The sequence below is a fragment of the Patella vulgata genome, chromosome 8, assembly GCF_932274485.2.
Source record: "Patella vulgata chromosome 8, xgPatVulg1.2, whole genome shotgun sequence".
Lineage (NCBI taxonomy): Eukaryota > Metazoa > Mollusca > Gastropoda > Patellidae > Patella > Patella vulgata.
Window position 1 is genome coordinate 47,961,911 of NC_065886.2, and position 23,648 is coordinate 47,985,558.

Sequence of the window (23,648 nt, forward strand, 5' to 3'; positions counted from 1 at the left end):
GTTTTGCCTTTGCTAATTAGGAATTCTGGGATTTATATGTTTTGTGTTTCCATGGAAACAAATTTGACTTGGTTTTTTGGTGTACAGTTTTGTTTCTGGAGCATATCTTCCTGAAACTTTGTACAAACATCAACCTTATAAAGTAGTTGTGACTTTTGCTAATTTGGAATTTCTCAGATTTAATCATTTTTATACGCCCACATTGAAATGTGTTCGTATATTGTCGTTGCCCCCGTCCGTCCGGCGTCCACAATTGCTTGTGGACGCTCTAGAGGCTAAAGTTAATATTAAGGTCATAAGACGACAAAGCCTTTTGATTTTCAGCGATTTTGGATAATTACTGCCAGAGTTATGGCCCTTGATCACTTCAAAAAATCTTGTGGACGCTCCAGAGGCTAAAGTTAATATCCGATTGACTTTAAATTGATACACAGTGTTTAAGGTTATGAGACGAAAAAGCCTATTGATTTTCAGCGATTTCGAATAATTACTGCCAGAGTTATGGCCCTTGATCACTTCAAACAATCTTGTGGACGTTCTAGAGGCTGAAGTTAATATCCGATTGACTTTAAATTTATACACAGTGTTTAAGGTCATGGGACGAAGAAGCCTATTCATTTTTAATGATTTCCGATAATTACTGTCAAAGTTATTGCCCTTGATCGCTTTGAAAAATCTTGTGATGCTCTAGAGGCTAAAGTTAGGTCTTGAGACGAACAAGTCTATTGATCAGTGGCGGCGCCAGCCGTCGGTGATTGGAGGGGCAAAGCTGGGGCAAAGTCCAAGGTTAAGGTGGCAAAGGCATGAGCTTCAACTAAGGGTAGGGGGCCTCCCCCAGAAAATTTTGAAAAACAGGTTGCCGGAAATGTAGCCTGGCAGTATTTCAGGCACTGATCGATGAGTCAAACGAACGGACTTGCGAATCACGCTGAAGCCCACTCACGAGCGTCAAAGTAGGGAGTCCTCCCCCAGAAGAAAATGTCAAAGAAACGGACTTGCAAACCACAACAAATTCCCCTTGTGAGCGCCAAAGTAGCGAGTCCATTGGGGACCTCGCCAAGAAAATTTTGAAAAATAGACTGTCGGAAATGCTCTACAACATGCAAGTTTATGACTGAGTGGGGATGTGGGATTTATTCACCGTAGAAGGTATTAATTACCAAAACGTATCACAAATACTTTTTTTTACTTTCTAAAATTATTGGGGGGGCAAACAGAGGGCAGACCAGATTAATGGGGGGGCAAATGCCCCCCCCCCTGGCGCCGCCACTGCTATTGATTTTCAATGAATTTTGATAACTTGAACAGCTAAATCCATGATATTAAATAAATGTTTCGTATACTAAATGTTAGCATGGGGCAGAAATTTATGAAAACCAAACAAATTCTAATGATTTCCTGATAATTACTTAATGAGTTGTTACTCTTAATCAGATTTTAGTGTATTATAAATGTTTCATTACCGAAAAAATTAAAAATATGCGACAACTCTTGTTGACTGCCCGGACGATTTAGCTGCTGTGGACATATGTTTCATTGCCTGGAAACCTATCTTTATCAAGCATCTGGCAATCAGTTGTTCATCACTCTGCTTAACCAAAGTAAAAATAATCATTGTCCAACTTAGTCAGGATGTTGATATAATGAAACTATACACAAAGTTTTATCTCCTTCCCCCCTCAACCAAGGTGGGGTGGGGGTGGGGGGGGGGGTGGATGGTTAACACCTGCGCGCAGTATCATAAGGTCTGTCTTGGAGTCTAGAGTTATGTTCCTTGTGTCACTTTGTTGCACCTTGGAAATGCTCTAACATCAAAAGTTATCTGCCGATCAGTATGAAATTTACATGCGTCATTTAAATTAGCAAAGAAAAGAATCCCATTGTATTTCAGCAATTTCATGTTTATTACTTCTACTAGTTCTAGAGTTATGGCCCTAGTTTCACTTTGTTGCACTTTGTGAACACTCTAACCTCTGAAGTTATCTGCCGATCTGTATGAAATTTATATGTGCCATTTAAGTTAGTAAAATAATCAATCCTATTGAATTTCAGCAATTTCCGTTTATTATGTCTGGAATTCTGGCTTGTTTCACTTTATTGAATCTTGTGAACGCTCTAACGGCGAAAGTTATCATCTGATCTTTGTGAAATTTATATGCATTATTTAAATTAATGAAACCAGGAAGCCTATTGAATTTCAGCAATTTACAATAATTACTTCAAGAGTTATGGCCCTTGTTTCACTTTGTTCAACCTTGTTAATGCTCGATTGATGATAGTTATCATCCGATATGTATGAAATTTATATGCATCAATAATTTCTAGAGTTATGGCGATTGTGAACGTTTGAATGACAAAGGTGATCATCTGATCTGTATGAAATTTATATGCATTATTTAAATTAGTAAAACGAAAAAGCCTGTCAAATTTCAATAATTTCTGTAGATTACTTGAAGAGTTGAGACCCTTGTTTCAGTTTGTAGAACCTTGTGAACCCTCAAACGACAAAAATTATAATCTAATCTGTATGGAACTATCTTGTAAAGGCAACAATTACCTGGCAACTTATCCTTATTAGCTTGTCCATCTCTTGCAAAATGTGTGTATCTTGCATGGCAACCACTTGTTTAACTATTGTAGCAAGAACAGCCAGCTCTCTATCTAAATCTTACATAGTGCATCCTGAATAAAAGGAATAGAAACATATATATCAGTAGGCGATATTGTCAAAAAATATGCTCTCAGTCTTCATTTGTATGCCGATGATATTCAATTATATATTTCATTTACACCTAATTGTCAATCTTCTTTCAATTTATCAAAATTGCAACTTGAGAACTGTATTAGTGAAATTAGAAAATGGATGTCAAAGAACTTTCTAAAATTGAATGATGATAAAACCTAATATTTGTTATTAGGCTCAAGGCATCAATTAAGTAAATTTGCACATGATAACCCCCCTGTTGTAATTGGTAATTGTGATATATTTTCATCTTATTCTGCTCGTAATATTGGCGCAATCTTTGATAGTTTTATGCTAATGGGAGCTCAAGTAAATAAAATTTGCAAATTGTGCTATTTTAATATCAGAAATATAGGTAAAATATGTAAATGTGTAACTGTAGAGGCCACTAATTAAGTCACTTGTTAATTCTCTGGTCACTTCTCAATTAGATAACTTTAATTCACTTTTAGTTGGTTCACCTTTAAAGCTTAAAGATAAATTACAAGAAGTACAGAATACTGCAGCTAGATTTGTAACTTTAACTAAGAAATGGGACCACATAACTCCTGTTTTATATAATTTACACGGGTTACCTGTTAAATATCGAATTGATTTTAAGATTTTATTACTTACTTTTAAAAGTTTAAATAATTTAGCTCCTGTTTACCTCTCAGATCTTTTAGAACTTTATATATCTGGCCGAACATTACGTACATCAGATAAACTACTTTTAAAGCCCAAAACTGTTCAACTAGTCTCTTATGGTCAGCGCTCTTTTAGTTATCAAGCACCTATTTTATGGAATAATCTACCATTTAGTTTAAGATGTTGTACATCTCTGTATTTTAAAAAACAACTTTAAAACACATTTATTTAATCAGGCTTTTAACTGACTCTGTATACAATCGTTAACATATCCATAATCTTGATGTTTATTTATGATTACATTGTCACTTTGTAAAGTGCCCCTGAACATGTTATATGAAAGGGCGCACTATAAATATGCTGTAATAATAATAATAATAACTAGATCTGCATAGCAGATATCAAAGCTTTCATATAAACTGCAAAAGGGGTTATTAGAATCTATGAATCAACAATCACTTTGACGGAAGATATTCTCTCAGCTAAAAAATCTGTCTTCTCTCAGCTACGAGAGATACGTAGAATTAAACTGGCCCAGAGCCGATCGTGTTGATAAGAAGCCGCTTATTTGACATTGACACATAACCGAAGGTGAATAGGCCACAGTATTTAACGTTTTATATCCTAACATGTTTATGAAATCAACGACAAATCTAAACTTGGGCACTCCAACCATTTTTATTTTTACATCATTCAGTTTTTTTTTAATAAGTAATTCTGTCACAAATTATAGTGAAGACTGGACCACTAAACTAGTTACCGATCAGTTTTTCTTTGTGTTAATGCATTCTACATTTTCAAAGCAATGATTCTTATGATGTGCGAGCCGCCATGACACCGGCGGATATTATAACTTCGATAGGCGAGAAACTTCAGGTAGCAGTTGGGTTTCATCAAATCATATAATTATGCGGTACGGCTTCACCTTTATTTCAATGGGAATTGGTTTATTATATGTGCAGTGCAGTTTTAGGTCAGTTTATGTGTAAATTAAGGGAGCTATACATAGGCCAGTAACCTTTTTGTAGTCATTTGACTAAAAAAAAACTTGCGGAAAGGAACTCCGTAGGACAAGCCACTACTGTGGCAGGAGTAAGGCGGAAGACATCAGTAGTGGAACCATTTCTAAGTTAAACTCGAAGTGCGTTGCTATTGTAAGAATATATAAAATGGGGTTTACGGTACCGTTTTTTTGCTGTAGTTTGAGTAATGAGTTAGAGCGTATATTTTGTAGTCAAAAATCATTGCTAATAGAAGACCTCATCCTCACCACCACCACCCTGTAACACACTAGCTAGCTTGTGTATTTCCATATTCCATTTCCGAGAGATAGATAGAGAACACGCGAAATATAAAGTGATTTTTCTTACAATCAGGGACCATAATTCATGAAGTTACGATTCGATATGCGCAAATATCGAAAGGAACCATATCTTTGGGTTATAAACATGCATGTCAAGTTTCATCAAAATCTTTCACTGTGAAAAACCGGGGCTAAGTCATCTGAAATCAAACAAATTTTACAATGTAGGTAGTGAAAACAAAATGTTATGTTAAGCGTTGTTCGAGGGTGGGGTGGGTGCATAAAATTCCAAATGCAAAGGGTTATTTTTCGTGCACGCCAATATGCACACAGGATTTCGATTTTTCGTCCTACCCAAAAAACTGCACGGAAAGCGGGCCTTCGGTCAAGAACCACGGACAAAGGGAGAGAACGGGGACCTCTGTTTTGCATACCATCCAAGCGACTAGGCACTAATCCTTGTACCATGGACGAGGGGACGGGCGTTTTTCATCCCATCGAAACGACTAGACACAGATCCTTGCTAGGCCTTCCATACTTCACCACTGCCAACAGGGAACCACTTTGACATCGGGTTTTCGTACCATCCGAACGACTAGACACTAATCCTTGCAAGGCCTTCTGTTCTGCACAAATGAGCCACGCTGGCCTCGTTTTGTCGTAACATACAAACGACTAGACAATGTTTCATAATTTAGTCATGTTCGCGTGGGTGGGTTGGCAGCAGAATTGATATGTACATGATAGTGACACGAGGAGGAGGGGGGGGGGAGCGGGGTGTACACAAATCACACAAATCAGAGCTTTGTAATACACGCATATACTTGATATACTAAATACACAAATGGCCGAATTTCGAGACATTTCTGGCACTCTTTTAACACATAATGAGAACACTGCATTAATTTCTATATATCAATAAAATATGCCTCAGACCCATTATATCATATATGATACACTAAATTTCGACATTGATTTTCAGAAAAAATATTGTTTATTTTTAAATTTGAATTAGACTAGTAACAAAATATATTTTCTGGCAACAAATAGAATATAAATAAAAATAGATTTACTTTCTGATTATTTTTTTTAAATGAAATCATTCCAGGGCTTTTATTGACATTTCAGAAAATGTAGAGTTGGTCCCATGCACTTGAGGCCAGGGTCCTTGAAGTTGTACAGCTGCACCCGGTGACCGATATTTATTTAAAGGGGGAATAAGTGATAATTCATATTATAGCAGTAAATAATTAAAATATTTCATAGGGATTATAATAATATGTATATCATGTCTGGGTATGACAGGGTTAAAACCAATATTAAATTCCGAAAATTGTTTTTTTGCTAAAACTCTTTTTTTTTTAATGGGATCAAAGCACAAAGTCCGGGGTGGTAATGGGCGTATTGTGTCCAAATTTCATGGTTTTCGGACAATCGGTGCCGGTGTCACAGCGAAATTCCACTTTTTTCCCCTCCGTAAATTGACTTAGAAAAAAAACGACGAAAGGCAGGTGACAAGAACAAACGACTTGAACAAATGCAGGTATCACCTTGAAATTTACAGGGTACCTAGGTACCAACGTGAAAAGTTGCTCGCTGGAATTTAGTACTCATGGTACCGTTGGTTCCTGTGTAGCGCATGCACAAAATCAAAACCAGCTAAACTCGAAAACAACCTTGTCGGCACGGGAAACATCAAAGGAGAAATTCGAATTTTTGAAATATTCAAATACCAAACATTCGACCATGATCCAGGCTATCCTGAATTGTAATAATTTCGGTAATAGGAGACGCATTCTCTAAGTCACGACCAATTGTGTATGTTTTCAAGCCCATTAATGTGGATTTTTCACTATTTTTCATTTTCAATTCAAAATGGCGTCCATCAGTTGACCTAAATCAAAATTCTACTGCCTACATTTTATGGGCTTTCCTTCAAGGATTTGGAAAATATAATCCCCTTGTCTGTAAGTAAAATATCAAAAAAGCCTTAGCGATATTTCACATTTCAAGCACTTCCGGTTTGGGCTACAAACTCCATTTTTTGTGTACAAATCAGTAGTGTCGTAACTAGTAAAGAAATACAATTTCAAGGCAATCGGACCTATATTTCGTCGATTTTTTTTAAAACTTTGATCCTTAATTGCATCAAGGGGAGATAATACAGAAAATTTCTAATGACATTTTTCAAATTGTATCGGTAAGATCTACTTACATACTGAATTTCATGAAAATCGTGCAACTATTAAAGAAGTTGTCAAGTTGATTTTAACTTCCGGTTTGAACTCACAGTGACGAATTTTTGAAATTCGAAAATCCGAAATAGCAGATTTGAAGTAAATGATTCAAGGTACTCAAGGAATTTTTTTTTAGTAAAATAGGTCAAAAAGTCACAAAGTTACAGCAATGTAGGTCAAATGCATTCGTTCGTAAAATTTGGTGATTTCGGATGTGTAAAATGTTTTGAAAACATACCTATTCCAAACCCACCAACCATTCTTGGGGGGGTAGGTCAAAGTTTCAGAAAGATCCCACGATTAGATTCTGAGATATAAGATTTGCAGGAAAAACACAAAAAAAAAAATAATAATAATAATAATAATAATCTTAACAGAAACAATAAGCTTTCATATGTAATACATATGAAAGCTTAATAATAATATATTGACCCTATTTCCTGAAGCTATTAATATTCTGGTGACCAAATTATGGCCGTTATTAACCCTGATTAATAATGTCCCACAAGCAAAAATTTGAAATATCCCTGAATTAACATGTGTGTACGAGTCAACCCATAATTGTGGAGGACAAAACCAGTACCATGCAGCAAGTCAATCAATGCTTGTGGATGACTAAATTGTGGACGAGTCTAAAGTTGACAAGTTAACTAGCTTCCGATTTTATGAGATAATATCTAATTGGATTAGAGGTGTCTTTAGATAATGTCTTGTCCTCGATTTTAAGACTGGATTTTAATGCATGTGTTTACAAATGTATACTTATCTCAATGATAGATAGACTGGATATGATGGTTCTATCAGCTGGCACAGGTGGTACACTCACTGGTATAGCACGGAAATTAAAGGAGAAATGCCCCAACTGCAAGGTAAGTTTTATGAGCACTTTCCTATCTCAACAAATCTTTGAATGAAGCACAATTTACTCCTCATAATGAGCTTCTGAAACTAGCTAACCTTCTACTAGGTGCAGTTACTTCCCTTTGTAAAAGAACCACTTACAATTCAGTAGAAAAAGAACAGATTCTACTAGAAATGTCTAGTAGTCTAATTTTTATACACCCACATTTTCATGTGGACGTATATTGTCGTCGACCCTGTTCGTCCACAATTTGTTTGTGGTCACTCACCAGGTCACAATTTTTATCCAATTTTGATGTAATTTGAAATATAAGTCTTTATCTCCCAAAGATCTTGGTTCCTGTCAAAATTAGCTTGTATCGGACCGTAACTTCATGGATTATGACCCCTGATTTTATGAAAAATCATGTTTTTAGCTTGTGGACAATGGAGAGGTCACAATTTTCATCCGATTTTGATGAAACTTGAAATGTATGTAAGGTAAATGATCTTTTATCTTATTTAGGAGAAGTACTTTTGATGCATGTTTTTTAGACATATCTGCTGTCTGTGCTTCCCAATTAAGGTCAATTTGAATTCCAAGTAATTTTGCTGTAGTAAACGGCTCAATTTTCTCTCCATGGAGTGATAAAGTTAGGTTTATCTGATTTCTTTTGTGTTTTGATGAAATCAGCATGACATGACAGCAGAAAATGTTCATTATCGAACTTAGTCAAGGTATTAATGTAATAAAGCTATACACCAAGTGTCCTCACTCTCACTTAATTAGAACTAAAGTTATGTTGTCCGAAAGCATCAACCAATCAAATTGCTTATCTCTGCTTAGCCTAAGCAGAAAATTCTCATCTTCAAACTCCATCAAGGCATTCACCTAATAAACACCTACGCCAAGTTGAACATTCTAACTCAATTAGAATGAGCGTTATTGTGTTCCAAAGTCTCGACCAATCAAATTGCTTATCTCAGCTTAACCTAAGTACAAAATGTGTGACGGACGGACGGACGGACAGATAGACGGACAGACAGACAGACCCATTTTAATAGTCTTAGAAAAACCACATGTTATATGTTTCTGATTAGGACATTGGCAGGGCTTTCTATAAGGGATCATTTCGTTGACCCCACGTGCATGAGTCATAACCTTTCCTCTATTATAGAGCATGTCTGGGACATGATCGGAAGATGTGTTCGTCGACGTCAACTGTCAACGCTGCAAGAATTGGCCGTGGCACTGCAAGAGCAGTGGGTCAGATTTCCCCAAATCGTGATTGGACGGTTGATTAGGAGCATGCCACGACGAATTGCTGAATGTCTGAGGATTGGTGGAGCAATTACTCATTGTTAAGACAAAAATCAAAAATGTCTATTTTCACTTTTGACAGTGTATCTCTTTGCAAGTGAAATGGGGCTATTAGATAAGCCGCCCATATTAACTGTTTATGTTCATGTGTAGGCAATTGGCCTGTTACTAACATACACTGGTTACCTCTAATAAAAACAGCAGTGCATTTTCTCAATTTTGTATTGTTTCTGAATATCCCCTACTTTTTTATACGCCCACATTGAAATGTGGTCGTATATTATCGTCGCCCCCGTCCGAGACATGAGACAAAGAAGTCTATTCATTTTCAGTGATTTTCGATAATTACTGTCACAGTTATGGCCCTTGATCACTTTGAAAAATCTTGTGACGCTCTAGAGGCTAAAGTTATCATCCGATTGACTTCAGATTGATACACAGAGTTTAAGAGCTTGAGACGAACAAATATATTGATTTTCAATGAATTTTTATGACTGGAACAGCTAAATCCATGATGTTAAAAGTTTTGTATACTAAACGTTAGCATGGGGCAGAACTTTATAAAAAACAAAGAAATTCTAATGGTTTTCTGATAATTACTTAATGAGTTGTTACTCTTAATCAGATTTTAGTGTATTATAAATGTTTCATTACCGAAAGAAGTAAAAATATGCGACGATTTAGCTGCTGTGGGCGTATGTTTCGTTGCCTTGCAACCTATCTTTTGAAGAGTATATATAGTCAGTTACAATCCTAAGTGAGAGCATTTTCTAGTGCCTAGAGCATTCCCTAGGGAGTGGGTGGGGGGCGGTCACGGTGGCTGAATGGGTAAGATGCTGGCTCGCTAGCCTGGAGGTCGGGTGTTTGATCCCTGCATTGGTCAAGAAAGTTCATCCAGATTTTCCGGCGTTGTTCCCCCTTGTCAGTGATGCAGGATAGAGGGCCTGACAAGGACAGGTGTCTAGTTGTTATGATGGGGTGAAAAACCGAGGTCCTGTGTACACTTATTGGCATGCACATAAAAGATCCCTTGATAGTTGGAATTCGATATAAGAGTAAGCCGTAGTGCCGCTGTCTGGACAAAATTTCCCTAATAGCAAACTGTATGGCGTATGCCTGTCTTTATTAGCCTAGTTCGGAGCAGTAGGATGTTAAATCCCATTTCATTTTCGCATTCCCTAGGGCTATTGAATAGCTGCGCTTTACAAATATTATTATTATTATGAGGTCGACACATTACAAAGGAGACAGCATTATATAACAATAAATGTTAATCAGGAGTTAACCTTGTTAATTAAGTATTTAATCCTTTAATTATTGCTTAGTTTAATTATTATGTTCATCATGACGTATGGCATATGTTTTAATGGCAAAATGTGAGCTTATTCAATCTGTCCGTAATATCATGTAATATGTATTGGACGTTAAAATTGTAATAAACAACAACAACATCCATAGGCAAGTCATTAGTTCATTTGTCATGTAATATATAAGTTCCAGTAATCACAAGAACTATTCCAGACTTATTAGTTATTGAGGAAGTGGTGGTAATACTACAGAGGGAAGCTTCAGCTTGCTGACGTCTTGTCTGCAATATCACTTTTATGAAAGCTGACATTAAAGAACTAAGGTACTATTATGAATTTTTAATTTATTTTATATATTTGATTTGTATATATATTTTTAAGATAATTGGTGTAGACCCCGAAGGTTCTGTAATAGCGGAACCTGAAGAAATAAATAAGACCGACAAAAGTTTCTATGAAGTGGAAGGAATTGGTTATGACTTTATCCCAACTGTATGTGATAGATCAGTGAGTGATATTTATTTAATATGTTATCTTCACTATTTCTTGTGAATATTCTAACTTTTATATACCCACATCGATTTCCGATAACTGCTTGTGGTGTTATGGCCTTTGATCACTTTGTAAAATCTTGTGGATAGTATCTAGAGGCTAATTACTTAATAAATTAATGGGTTGTTTCTCTTGATCAGTTTTTGTGTCTTTTAAATATTCCTATTACGTACAAAACAATAAATATGCGACAACCCTTATTAACTGCTCAAACGACTTAACTGCTGTGGGTGTATATATGGCAAACAGTGGCGGATTAAGCTCCACCAAGGCCTGAGGCGGCAGTTGCTGGAGGGCCTATTTAGTTTTTAAAGTTAGAGCCAAGGTAGTTGCTAACATTAAAAACGGGATTCGTTACTGAGGTTATCCAGGGGCCTACAATCGCGTCATAACTAGTATGACGTCTTAGACTATACTAAGCCAAAGTCGTTTGATATTGGTAATGTAACTTTATATGCCCATAAATGACGTCACGTGGATACAATATATTAAGCAAGACATAACCGAAAACTTACAAGGATTTAACGTACATTGTAGACCTACGTTGAAAAAATAAGATCAGATCTCCTATTTAAAATGGCGTGGGCCTTACTAATTTCGGGTCAGGGCCTATGTTGATTCCCGTTGGGCCTAAACCCCACCCCCCTAACATTCATTATCTATGCGTTTTTAATCGTATCAGACAAGTCTAAAAAAATTTTTTTTTACAAAATCTTTGGGCCTGAGGCTGCAGCCTCATCAGCCTCACTGATAATCCGCTACTGATGGCAAACTATCTTTGATAAGGGCGCAAGGGGGATTGGGATGATCTAGTGGTATGTGTACATGGACCCATGTACACATTGACATGCACATAAAAGATCCTTCGGCAGTTGAAATGGTAACGTGACAAATTCCACACATCTAATGTCAAGAGAAAAGATTCTATATTGATGGCATATTCTCTGATTTATGATCATATTTTGAAGGGGTTTATGTTTGTAAATAAACACGCTAAGAAATGTTGACGAATATTTTGATTTGAATAGTGTAAGTAGTTAATTGTTTTAGAGGATAGCGCGTGCTACATTCGAATGTGGTTATTTAGGAGATGATGTAACTCACTCGTCGTGGTAGACCGACGGCTACTGCCAAATAAATTCTGGGATGTTATTTTTTTACCTTCCGTATATAAGTCAAAACGCAGTATAAGACGAATGCCGGACTTCTACTGAAAAATGTATCGACTTATACCTGAAAAATATGGTAATTTTGGAGAAATTTGAAACAGGTACGGGTCGGCACGCTTTCATTCTATCGTATTACGACAACACGTAATTTTGTAAGAATATTAATGACATAAATTTGAATACCAAACGGGAATTAAATATGAAAAATAACGAGTTGCACCTATTTTTATGCGCCCACATTGAAATGTGGTCGTAAATTGTTGTTATCGCCTCTTGTCGGTCCGGCGTCCACAATTGCTTGTGGACGCTCTAGAGGCTAAAGTTAATATCCGATTGACTTTAAATTTATACACAGTTTTTAAGGTCATTAGGCAAAGAAGCCTATTTATTTTCAGCTATTTCCGATAATTACTGTCAGAGTTATGGCCCTTGATCACATTGAAAAACCTTGTGGACACTCTCAAGGCTAAAGGTAATACCTGATTGACTTTAAATTTATACACAGTGGTTAAGACCATGAGGCGAAGAAGCCTATTGATTTTCAGCGATTTCCGATAATTACTACCAGAGTTATGGCCCTTGATCACTTTGAAAAATCTTGTGGATGTTTTAAAGACCATAGTTATCATCTAATTTATTTTATATTTTTACACCATGTTTATGCCTATATGTAATCGTTTCGATTGACTTTAGATTGATACCAGAATTTAAGGTCTTGAGACGAACAAGTGTATTGATTTTCAATGATTTTTGATAACTTGAACAGCTAAATCCATGATATTATATGTTTTGTATACTTAACGTTAGCGTCGTTAGCATGGCCAAACAAATTCTCATGATTTTCTGATAATTACTTAATGAGTTGTTTCTATTAATCAGATTTTAGTGTATTATAAATGTTTCATTACCGACAAAAGTAAACTGCCCAAACGATTTAGCTGATGTGGGCGTATGTTTCATTGCCTGGATGAATTTGAATATTTTGTTGACAAATGATTTTTAATTGTGGTCTGAAATCGCCTGCTTAATCAACGATAAGAGTTATGCACCTTTATTTTTGGTAAAAATATCTGTCAAGAAAAATTTTGAAATCTCAACACTGCATCAAGTGTACGTACCACTCTCCTTTCAAGACAAAATGGCTGTGTTGGCTAAATGTCTGCTGATATTTAGCCAAAAAAGAGAAATTTGAACAACCCAAGTTTTGAAGTTCCAAGCAATACTATCTGAATTCTACATTTCTTCTTAAAAGGGCGTTAAGAAGTATAAGATACACACTTACTTTTCAACGCCAACCTTAGTAAGACTTTGTATACTTATTCCATGTGAAATATAAACCAGAGGAAACATAAAAGTCTGACCGGTTTGTTGTGTAATAATGGGGATACAAGCGGTGAGAAATAAACTATCAAGGTTTCCCCTGACCTAGATCAGTTCTTGAATGAATTATGACGTCGTACACATCGGTCACATCATCCGCAGTACAATCATGTCTGCCTTCAGCAACAGTTTCACACTGGACCATTGATGTTTATCTATATATGACGTCAGAAGGAATTCCCTCTTAAGACATCATTTTGAGAGCAGCGGAGTAGTGCACTGAAGTTTACGTTTTACATGTGTATTGTTGTATTTTAAAACTTGTTGTGGATGTATTCAAAGAATTTACCAAAAATCACAAAATCTTGTTTGAAGGTAAATAATGAACAAAGATTTTAAAATATGTGACCGCCCACGTCAAATTGAGTCGGAATGCGCAAAATTTAATTTTGGACTAGAGACAAAATAAGTGAAAATATTGATTTTGATCGAAATTGAGATTTTCACAAAAATGAGTCTATAAATATAATATCTATCGACACAAAAGATCAAAATAGCAATAAAAGATTTTAGAACACCTGTATTTGAACGTTTTGTAAGAGAACCGTATTCTTAAATCTGTCCTATTTCTTAAAATTCTCAGGAAAAATTAGTCATTTTTCTTCGCTCACAGCGGGACGACCGGTCATTCCTCTTGCATGATAATTGGCATCGTTGTAAAGCGGAGAATCTCTAGTTTACAAATATGATCAAAATATTGTCGATGAATTGATTTTGAAGTGTTTATCAAAACCACATGGCTTGTGGTCCCTTTAGAGGTTACAATTTTTATCCGATTTAAAAAAAAAAACGTGTGAATATATCACCATTACACACTAATTGGTTGGTTCCTTTTGATAATCGCGGATATCCAAACTTAACTTCCTGTATTATGGCCCCTGATAGTTCGAAAAATCGCATTTTTAGCTTGCGGATTCTCTAGAGGTTACAATTTTTTTCCGATTTTAAAAACCGTTTAAATACATCACCATTCCACCATAATGACGGTTAAGTCGTATTTCGGGAAAATCAAAATGAAACGGCCCGACAAAATGGCCGCTCTTTGTATGCAAATTGTGTAGAAGTGTGTAATACGAACGTTGTGGAGACTCTAGAGGTCACAATTTTTATCCGATTTTGATGAAACTTAAAACATATCTTTATATCCCAAAGATCTTAGTCACTTTTGATATTTGCACATTTCAGGCCATAACTTTTTGGATTATTGCTCCTGATTGTACAAAAAAATCGCAGTTTTTAGCGTGTTCTCTATCCATCTCTTCTTGCAAAATGTGGGCGTATCCTGTCTGGCAGCCGCTGGTTACAAATTACTGAAGAGAGGGCAGTTATTAACAACATAAAAGTTTTAAAAAAAAAATAGACAGTATTTATACAGATAAACATTTAGTTTACATAAAAATGTGAACATAAAAACACAAATTAAAACCATATAGTGCAAAAATGAGGAATGTTTATAACAAAATATCATCTCTGTCACTCTAATATCACAGTCTAAAGTAGAATTTATTCCCCATCCAGAACTTTTTGGGATTAATTATACAAAGTTTTTGTTGGATTCAGTTCCTCAAGGATAGATGATGTGTCAGTATTGTTTATATCAGTAGATGAGGTTGGTAATTTATCCAACATATTCTCTGCTGGTAAAATATATATGTGACCCCCCATGGCATACTGAGTCGTAGTGAGAAAATTTTAAAAATTGAGTTATTGTTATTTTTACATTCTCCAACTCATTACCTTCAATTTGATGTATGGTCTGTTTGAAACGGGCAAAAATTGACTGAGCTCTGTCCATTTGAAGCTGGGAGCCGCGGTGGCTAGGTGGGTAAGGCGCTGGCTCGCTAGCCTGGAGGTCGGGTGTTCGATCCCTGCATTGGCCAAGAAAGTTCATCCCGATTTTCCGACATGGTTTCCCCTTGTCAGTGATGCAGGATGGAGGGCCTGACAAGGACAGCTGTCTAGTCCTTCGGATGATACGAAAAACTGAGGTCCTGTGTAAACATTGGAATGCACGTAAAAGATCCCTTGGCAGTTGGAATTCGATATAAGAGTAGGCGATAGTGCCGCTGCCCGGGGAAAATTTCCCTTATAACACACTGTATGGCATATGCCCGTCTTCATTAGCCCAGTATAGGAGTAGGACGTTAAACCCCATTTCATTTCATTTCCATTCGAAGCTACCCAACTCACAAAAGTAAGTTTTGAGAAAAAGCAAGTCAAAGATTTGGTATGTACCAAAACAAAATCTCATAGCAACCAGGCCATTTATTTGCTGTTTTGTCGTTAAATATACCTTTCCATGGTTTTTCAGGGGTACTGAAGACAAAAATCGTAGTAAAAATTTGATCCGACGATTTCCGCCTTTTATTTCTATTTTGTCGTTCAATATTTTTTTTATTTAGGATTTCAAGGGTGCTGACCACGAAAATCATAGTTAATGCGCTCCTTTCGTGACAAAACATCCATAACACATGGGGCATATTCAAATGATAGTGTTAATTATACTGAAGAATAATCTATATATTAGTAGTCTGTTTTGTATATTATAACGTTGGTGAGATTAACAGTTAATCTCATCAATTAATTAGCATCCTAGTGCCAGCTAGTTGTCAGGAGATTAAGATTGATGATTGGATAATCATCAAAGAAGCCGCCACAGCTGTACGCGTGTTCATTTAACTCATGAATTGAAATAAGATTTTGCGTGTATGATAGGTCTATTATTATTTTCCAGTACCGTAACGGTATCAAAATATGAGTCCCAATAGAAATGTCAATTTCATAGTCAAGAAATACTAACGTTCACTTTCGTGCATTCTGGCTTTGATGTAATTAAACAATGGCAGACTCGGGAATCGTCGCAATTCGGCTCGTTGGCCGTTCACATTTTTTCGACCCATGGTGATAAGAGAATTTTAAAAAATAATATTCAAGATGCATTTCTTACTTTGCATGCCGTATGAAGAAGCGACAGTAAAGTGAATTCATCTATCAATAAAATTCTCTTCGATAAGAAAATTATTGGCCATTTCCATTTAAGGCCTATAAATTATTTTTTTAAAGATGAAATGAGATATCAGATAATCACTGCTTGGATTAATTATTCGGAGTAAATAAGGAGTTGTCGACGGCTTTATCATTGACCCGTGACAGTTGATTAGTATTACTCAATGACACCCACACGCATTTCGATTAATTTACATAATCAGCCACGTGGTTTAGATTAACACTCAACGGCAATCTATATACGATCAGAATTAATTTTTTTCTGCCATTTATGAGAGTGAATCACATGTAGGTACCCAAAAACATTATTGCCAAAACCAAATATTTATCGCCCACTCGAGTCAGCCACATAAATATAATGCTTTTCACTCGGTGTCTGGGCCAATCATCAAACGAGTTGTGTAGACAGCACAATAAAAAGCGGAGATGGTTTATATTTTTTAGGGCTTTTAAAACTCGGTTGTATCCGTTCAAAATCAGTTCATCGACATTAATCTATACTAATATTTGTGACTGTCGTTTGTCTGTCGGTCTGTTTGTTTGTCTGTCTGTTCAGGGTTGGCGGCAATACTAGATCTGCCCCGAGTCTGAAATTTGGGGTATAGCGGTAGCTCGTAACGGGGAGTAACATAGGCCAGGTGGCGTTAGTCTACCACTTCCGGTTTCGGAGTTATGACCCCCGAGCGAAGCCGGGCATTCTTCTAGTTTGATCATATTTGTAAACTAGAGATTCTCCGCTTTACAACGATGCCAATTATTATGCAAGAGGAAATAACTAATTTCGCTGAGAATTTTAAGAAATAGGACAGATTTAAAAATACGGTACTCTTACAAAACGTTCAAATAAAGGTGTTCTGAAATCTTTTATTGCTATTTTGATCTTTTGTGTCAATAGATAGTATATTTATAGACTCATTTTTGTGAAAATCTCAATTTTGATCAAAATCAATATTTTCACTTATTTTGTCTCTAGTCCAAAATTAGATTTTGCGTATTCCGAATCACTTTGATATACGCGGTCACATATAACCTTTCACATTTAAATTATATAATGAAATTACTGGATGATAAGTAACTGTCAGTTCTGAAATAAATGAAGGTGGATGTATTAATGAATAAAGAAATGGAATTTATTGTCCATAATTAAGGCCTAGGTGGGTTATATCAGGAAAAACTCAAGTTTATTTACATTCTATGGTTAGCTGTGCAATGTGAGCACTTTGCCTGTCAAACTGTTAATCCCTTCCTCTGATAACTATAGATATCTATAAGAGGAAGGGATTAACAGCTAACTCCCTTGAAATATCAAATGTGCACTGTGAGTTAATAATGAACAGATTATGTAGATTTAGTAATTATTAACAAACTTTCTAAACATTATTTTTCAACTAACTAACTGTTTACCTTGGCAAATCGCTTCTGGTCTTCTAACTGTAACCATTTCATGAAATACTGATCCTACTAATCAGAAACTATTTTTGTATCTCTTCAGTTAGCAAATTGGGTGAAACACTTTATCCCTGATATTATTTTCAAATTCGTCGTAGCTTTACATGGAAATGATTAATATGGTCTGAGATTTCGCCATCATCTGGAATCATAGCTATAACCTTTTTATTTCTGTCTTTTTTTCAGCCACTCTCTGCAGTAATGAGCCTAAATTTGTCCTATTTGTTTTCAAGACTTCTGAACCTTCATCCTCATTGTTTTGATGTGGTCCCTCTTCGTTAGTTTTGTTATTGTACTGAGGGTAACATGTTGGTATCCAGAAGCGCCTAATTGGTCGAATGACGTCACATGACCATTTTAATCAACAAGGAACGTCTCAAAACACTCCATTTTGTTATACGCCCACATTTTCATGTGGATGTATATTTTTTTATTTAAACAATATTTTATTCATTTAAATTTACAAAATTTATATAATAAATATTGGATACGATAACAAGCTTTATCAGCTTATATAAAATTGCTTCCTTAAAACGGATCTTTAACAGATTTACAACTGGCAGTCATTATATTATCACAAATATACAGTATAAAACATATTATGTACAATTTAGATGATAATTTTGGTTTTCGTAAAGGGACATTCTCACGGGGGGGGAATACTAAAATTTATATTTTATTTAACGATTATATCTTTGATTTTTTGTTAACGTCAAGTTGATTTTGTTTTCATATTTTGTGCTTTTTATACGCCCACATTGAAATGTGGTCGTATATTGTCGTCGCCCCCGTCCGTCCATCCGGCGTCCACAATTGCTTGTGGACGCTCTAGAGGCTAAAGTTAATATCCGATTGACTTTAAATTTATACACAGTGTTTAAGGCCATGAGACGAAGAAGCCTATTGATTTTCAGCGATTTCCGATAATTACTGCCAGAGTTATGGCCCTTGATCACTTCAAAAAAATCTTGTGGACGCTCTAGAGGCCAAAGTTAATATCCGATTGACTTTAAATTTATACACAGTGTTTAAGGTCATGAGACGAAGAAGCCTATTGATATTCAGCGATTTCCGAAAATTACTGCCAGAGTTATGGCCCTTGATCACTTTGAAAAATCTTGTGGACGCTCTAGAGGCGAAAGTTAATATCGGATTGACTTTAAATTTATACACAGTGTTTAAGGTCATGATACGAAGAAGCCTATTGATTTTCAGCGATTTCTGATAATTACTGCCAGAGTTATGGCTCTTGATCACTTCAAAAATATCTTGTGAACGCTCTAGAGTCCAAAGTTAATATCCTATTGACTTTAAATTTATACACAGTGCTTAAGGTCATGAGACGAAGAATCCTATTGATTTTCAGCAATTTACGTTAATTACTGCCAGAGTTATGGCCCTTGATCACTTTGAAAAATCTTGTGGAAGCTCTAGAGTCTAAAGTTAATATCCGATTGACTTTAAATTTATACACAGTGTTTAAGGTCATGAGACGAAAAAGTCTATTCATTTTCAGTGATTTTCGTTAATTACTGCCAGAGTTAAGGCCCTTGATCACTTCAAAAAACCTTGTGGATGCTCTAAAGGCTAAAGTTAATAACTGATTGACTTTAAATTTATACACAGTGTTTGAGGTCACGAGGCGAAGAATCCTATTGATTTTCAAAGATTTCTGATAATTACTGCCAAAGTTATGGCCCTTGATCACTTTGAAAAATCTTGTGGACGCTCTAGAGGCCAAAGTTAATATCCGATTAACTGCAGATTGATACACAGAGTTTAAGATCTTGAGACGAACAAGTATATTGATTTTCAATGAATTTTTATGACTTGGAGCAGCTAAATTCATGATACAGTATTAAAAGTTTTGTATACAAAACGTTAGCATGGGGCAGAACTTTATAAAAACCAAACAAATTCTATTGGTTTTCTGAGTTGTTGCTCTTAATCAGATTTTAGTGTATTATAAATGTTTCATTACCGAAAAAAGTAAAAATATGCGACAACTCTTGTTGACTGCCCGGACGATTTAGCTGCTGTGGGCGTATGTTTCGTTGCCTGGCAACCTATCTTTTATTTATTTAGAAGTTCTGTTCCAACATGTTCAAGTTATGCTTTGATTGCTTTTGTTCAGTAAGATTATTTTTAGATTAGATACGTACGAATGTCCCTTTAAAGGCACACACTATAATAAAAAAGTAAATAAATAAATGGGGGCGGGGGGGTATGCTATCGAAACCACACCCGTTTTTTTTTAATTATTATTTTTATTTGTTTGTCGTCTTCGTCATATTAAGTTTAATAGACGGAAAAAAAACATTCAGTAATATTATGACATTTTAAGCTTCATTTAATACAGATAAAAAGAGGATACTTTCATATAATTTACGCCGAACTGACGTCATTTAAAAGTAAAATTCTGTATGATTACGAACAGAAACGTTTTGTAATATCCAAGTATTTATGAACAGTTTTAAATATTTTAGCGTTTTCATCATATATATTACTTTTTTGTCCTAAAAGTAAGGATTGGCTGTTTTTGTTTTTCATCGGAAGTTTAACAATTGTTTCTTTTTTAGATTTTAGAAATCTAGGGCAATGAAAGAAAAAGTGTTCACAATCCTCTATAGCATTTCCACAATGGCAAAGAGGGTCATCTGATATATGCATTACTATTTTGTGAAATTTTAGATCACTTTTGAGATTTCTTAATTTACAGAGAATAATTTGATTTTGTCTATTGCCTATACTATAGAGTTCGGGTGCTGGCTGTACAGAATTATTTTGCCTAAGCTTTGATTTAAATTGTGATAGCATTCGTGATTTTCATATGTTGCTAGCAAGATTATTCCAATCTTTGATTACTGACTGAAAAAAAGAGTTTTTATAGTGTGAGGTTCTGCAGTGTATTTGTTTAATGTTGTCAGAGTTTCTCATTTGATATGATTGATGTGATGAAATTTGAGGTGGTACAAGATTTTAGAGGGAAATCGGAACATGATTATTCTTTATCTTATAGAAAATTACTAATTTATATTGAAATCGACTGGAAGAAAGGGAGGTGAAACCAGATTCTTTAATTAATACCTGGTGAGAAGTGCCTCTTGGTAATCCGGTGATTGTTCGAATTGCATTCAGATGAAGTTTTTCTAATTGTTCAGACTTTTCATTTGTACAGTTGTTCCAGATGACATCCACAGTCAAATATTGGAAGAATATAAGATTTATATAGTATCTCGAGAGTTTTACGTTTTAATCTGTATTTGAGAGACCGGAAACAGTTTACCATGGTACTTATTTTACTTGTTAGATAGTCAATATGTTTATCCCAAGTAGCTCGGTTATTAAAGAAAACGCCCAGATGTTTATGACTAGTATCGTCTGTTATATCATAGTTATTATATGAAAGATTGAATGTTGATGCAGACATCTTCCTTGAAAAGGTCAGGCTTTAGTTTTCGAAAGGTTGAAATCTACTTTCCATTTGATTGACCAATTACAGATTCATTTTATATCATCATTGAGAATTTGCTGAGTAAGAAGAGGATTATTGATTACAAGGAAAAGAGAGGTGTCGTCACCGAAGATGTGTATGTTGGAGTTGATATCATCTACAATATCGTTTATGTAAATAAGGAAACAGAGAGGGCCTAAAATAGAGCCTTGGGGAACTCCAGAAGTAACAGTTTTTGATAATGAACATTTACTTCCTAAGACGACTTTCTTAGAGCGATTTTGTAATTAACTACAATAAGTTTGTAAGTTTTCCCTCTAATACCTATTGATGAGATTTTATGTAGTAGGCCCTGGTACCAGACTCTGTCGAAGACTTTACTTATGTCGGAAAAAATTGCTTTCACTTCTAGCCCTTCATCAAGAGACTTACATATGTAGTCGTACATCTGTCGTACATCTCAATCAGTTGATTAAAATGATGAATTTTGAGGTTGAAATCCTGATTGAAAGGGAGTAATAATTCCTTCTTTTAAAATGAAATTATGGATATGTTTCGTTAGAAGTGTTTCAAAGACTTTACCCAGAGAGCTTAGCAATGCGATATGTCTGTAGTTGGGACAGTTGTGAATATCACCTTTTTTGTAGATGGGGACAATATTGGTCTTTTTCCAGCAAACCGGATATATAGATGCATCAAACAGTGTTTGAAACAGTCGATGAAGATGATATTTCAAAGAAGGCGCTATATATTTCAGAATAAAATTGTTAATGTTGTCCGGCCCACTTGATTTTTTGCTTTTAACTGAAAGAAGTGTTTCTTCGACATCAACTAGTGAGATCACCAAGTTGGAAATTTCCGATTTCCGTCGAGATAAATTTGGCAAGGTATGTGGACTAAATGTGTCAGTACACAGCAAGAAGAAATAATCATTTCGAGTGTTCGCTTTCCCTGCATTTTCAAAATATATATTGTATTCTTCGAATTTAATTGAGAAATTTCTGGTGATGAGTTACCTTCTTGAACAAAATATTTTTTAGCAAAGACCACCAATTGGAATTACCGAATTTATTTTTGTTTATGTTATTATCAAGCTTTGAGTAATACTGACTTTTTTATTTTCGTATTTTACTAATCAAGTGGGTCTGTTTTTGTCTGAATTCAAGCCAATCGTATGGAAGATTTGATCTTTTAGCTTTTTTATGGGCCCTGTTACAATACCGGTAACGAATAAGTCTACAAATATTTCCATTCATCCATTTGGGATCGCTTTGTCTCACTGCTATGACTTTATTTGGCACAAATTGATGAACTCCAGATAAGATAACTTCAGTTACGTTTTCAGTAAGCTTGTGGGGACATGATTCAGTCTCGAATAAAGAATTCTAGTCTTTGGAAACAATGAAGTTGTTGTAGTCCACAGCATTTATTTCTTCATATCTCCAAACCTTTCTCAGAAAACAATTTGAATGAGGTTTACTGGCATGTAGCTGGAGAACTATTGGACAAAGGTCGCTGATACCAGATTCCAAAACCTGAACTACTCTTTTGTCATCAGGGCAATTAATAAAAGCCAGGTCAATTAATGATGAAGAATTTAGCTGAATGCGATTGGGATCCTTGACTAACTGAACTAAGTTTAATATCTAAATATTTACCATATAAACATCCTTACATCATTCGCAGTGATAATTATATTCCTATCAGATATCCATAGTCACTTGTTTAAATAATTTAATTCAATGTTGGCATGTTTACACGTGTTTAGGTAGATTTATCTGGAGCATTTTTATATGCCCACATGGAAATGTGGTCGTATATTGCCGTCGCCTCCGTCCGTCCGTCTGTCAGTCCGTCCGTCGTCCACAATTTCTTGTGAACACTCTACAGACTACATTTATCATCTGATTGTTTTGAAATTGATATATGTTGTTTGCATTAGTGAGATGAAGAAGCCTATTTAATTTCAATAACTTCCGTTAATTTCTTCTGGAGTTATGGCCCTTGTTTCACTTTGTTGCACCTTGTGAACGCTCTAACAACAAAAGTTATCAACCGATCTGTATGAAATTTATATGCATCATTTAAATTAGTAAATCAAAGAAGCTTATTGAATTTCAGCAATTTCCGTTAATTACATCTAGAGTTATGGCCCTTGTTTCACTTTGTTGAATCTTGTGAACACTCTAATGACAACAGTTATCATCCGATCTGTTTGAAATTGATATGCATCATTTAAATTAGTGAAACGAAGAATCCT

General features: G+C 35.4%; 1 protein-coding gene across 2 annotated transcripts in view; it reads left to right on the top strand.

The window, feature by feature from the left end:
- The window catches only part of LOC126829638 (cystathionine beta-synthase), a 196,491-nt gene that overhangs the window by 62,380 nt on the left and 110,463 nt on the right, over positions 1 to 23,648 (top strand). For both annotated transcript variants that reach the window (XM_050559636.2, XM_056102637.1), the window contains exons 8-9: positions 7,688 to 7,779; positions 10,760 to 10,885. In XM_050559636.2, the coding sequence (XP_050415593.1) occupies positions 7,688 to 7,779; positions 10,760 to 10,885 (218 nt within the window). The remainder of the gene's footprint in view (positions 1 to 7,687; positions 7,780 to 10,759; positions 10,886 to 23,648) is intronic.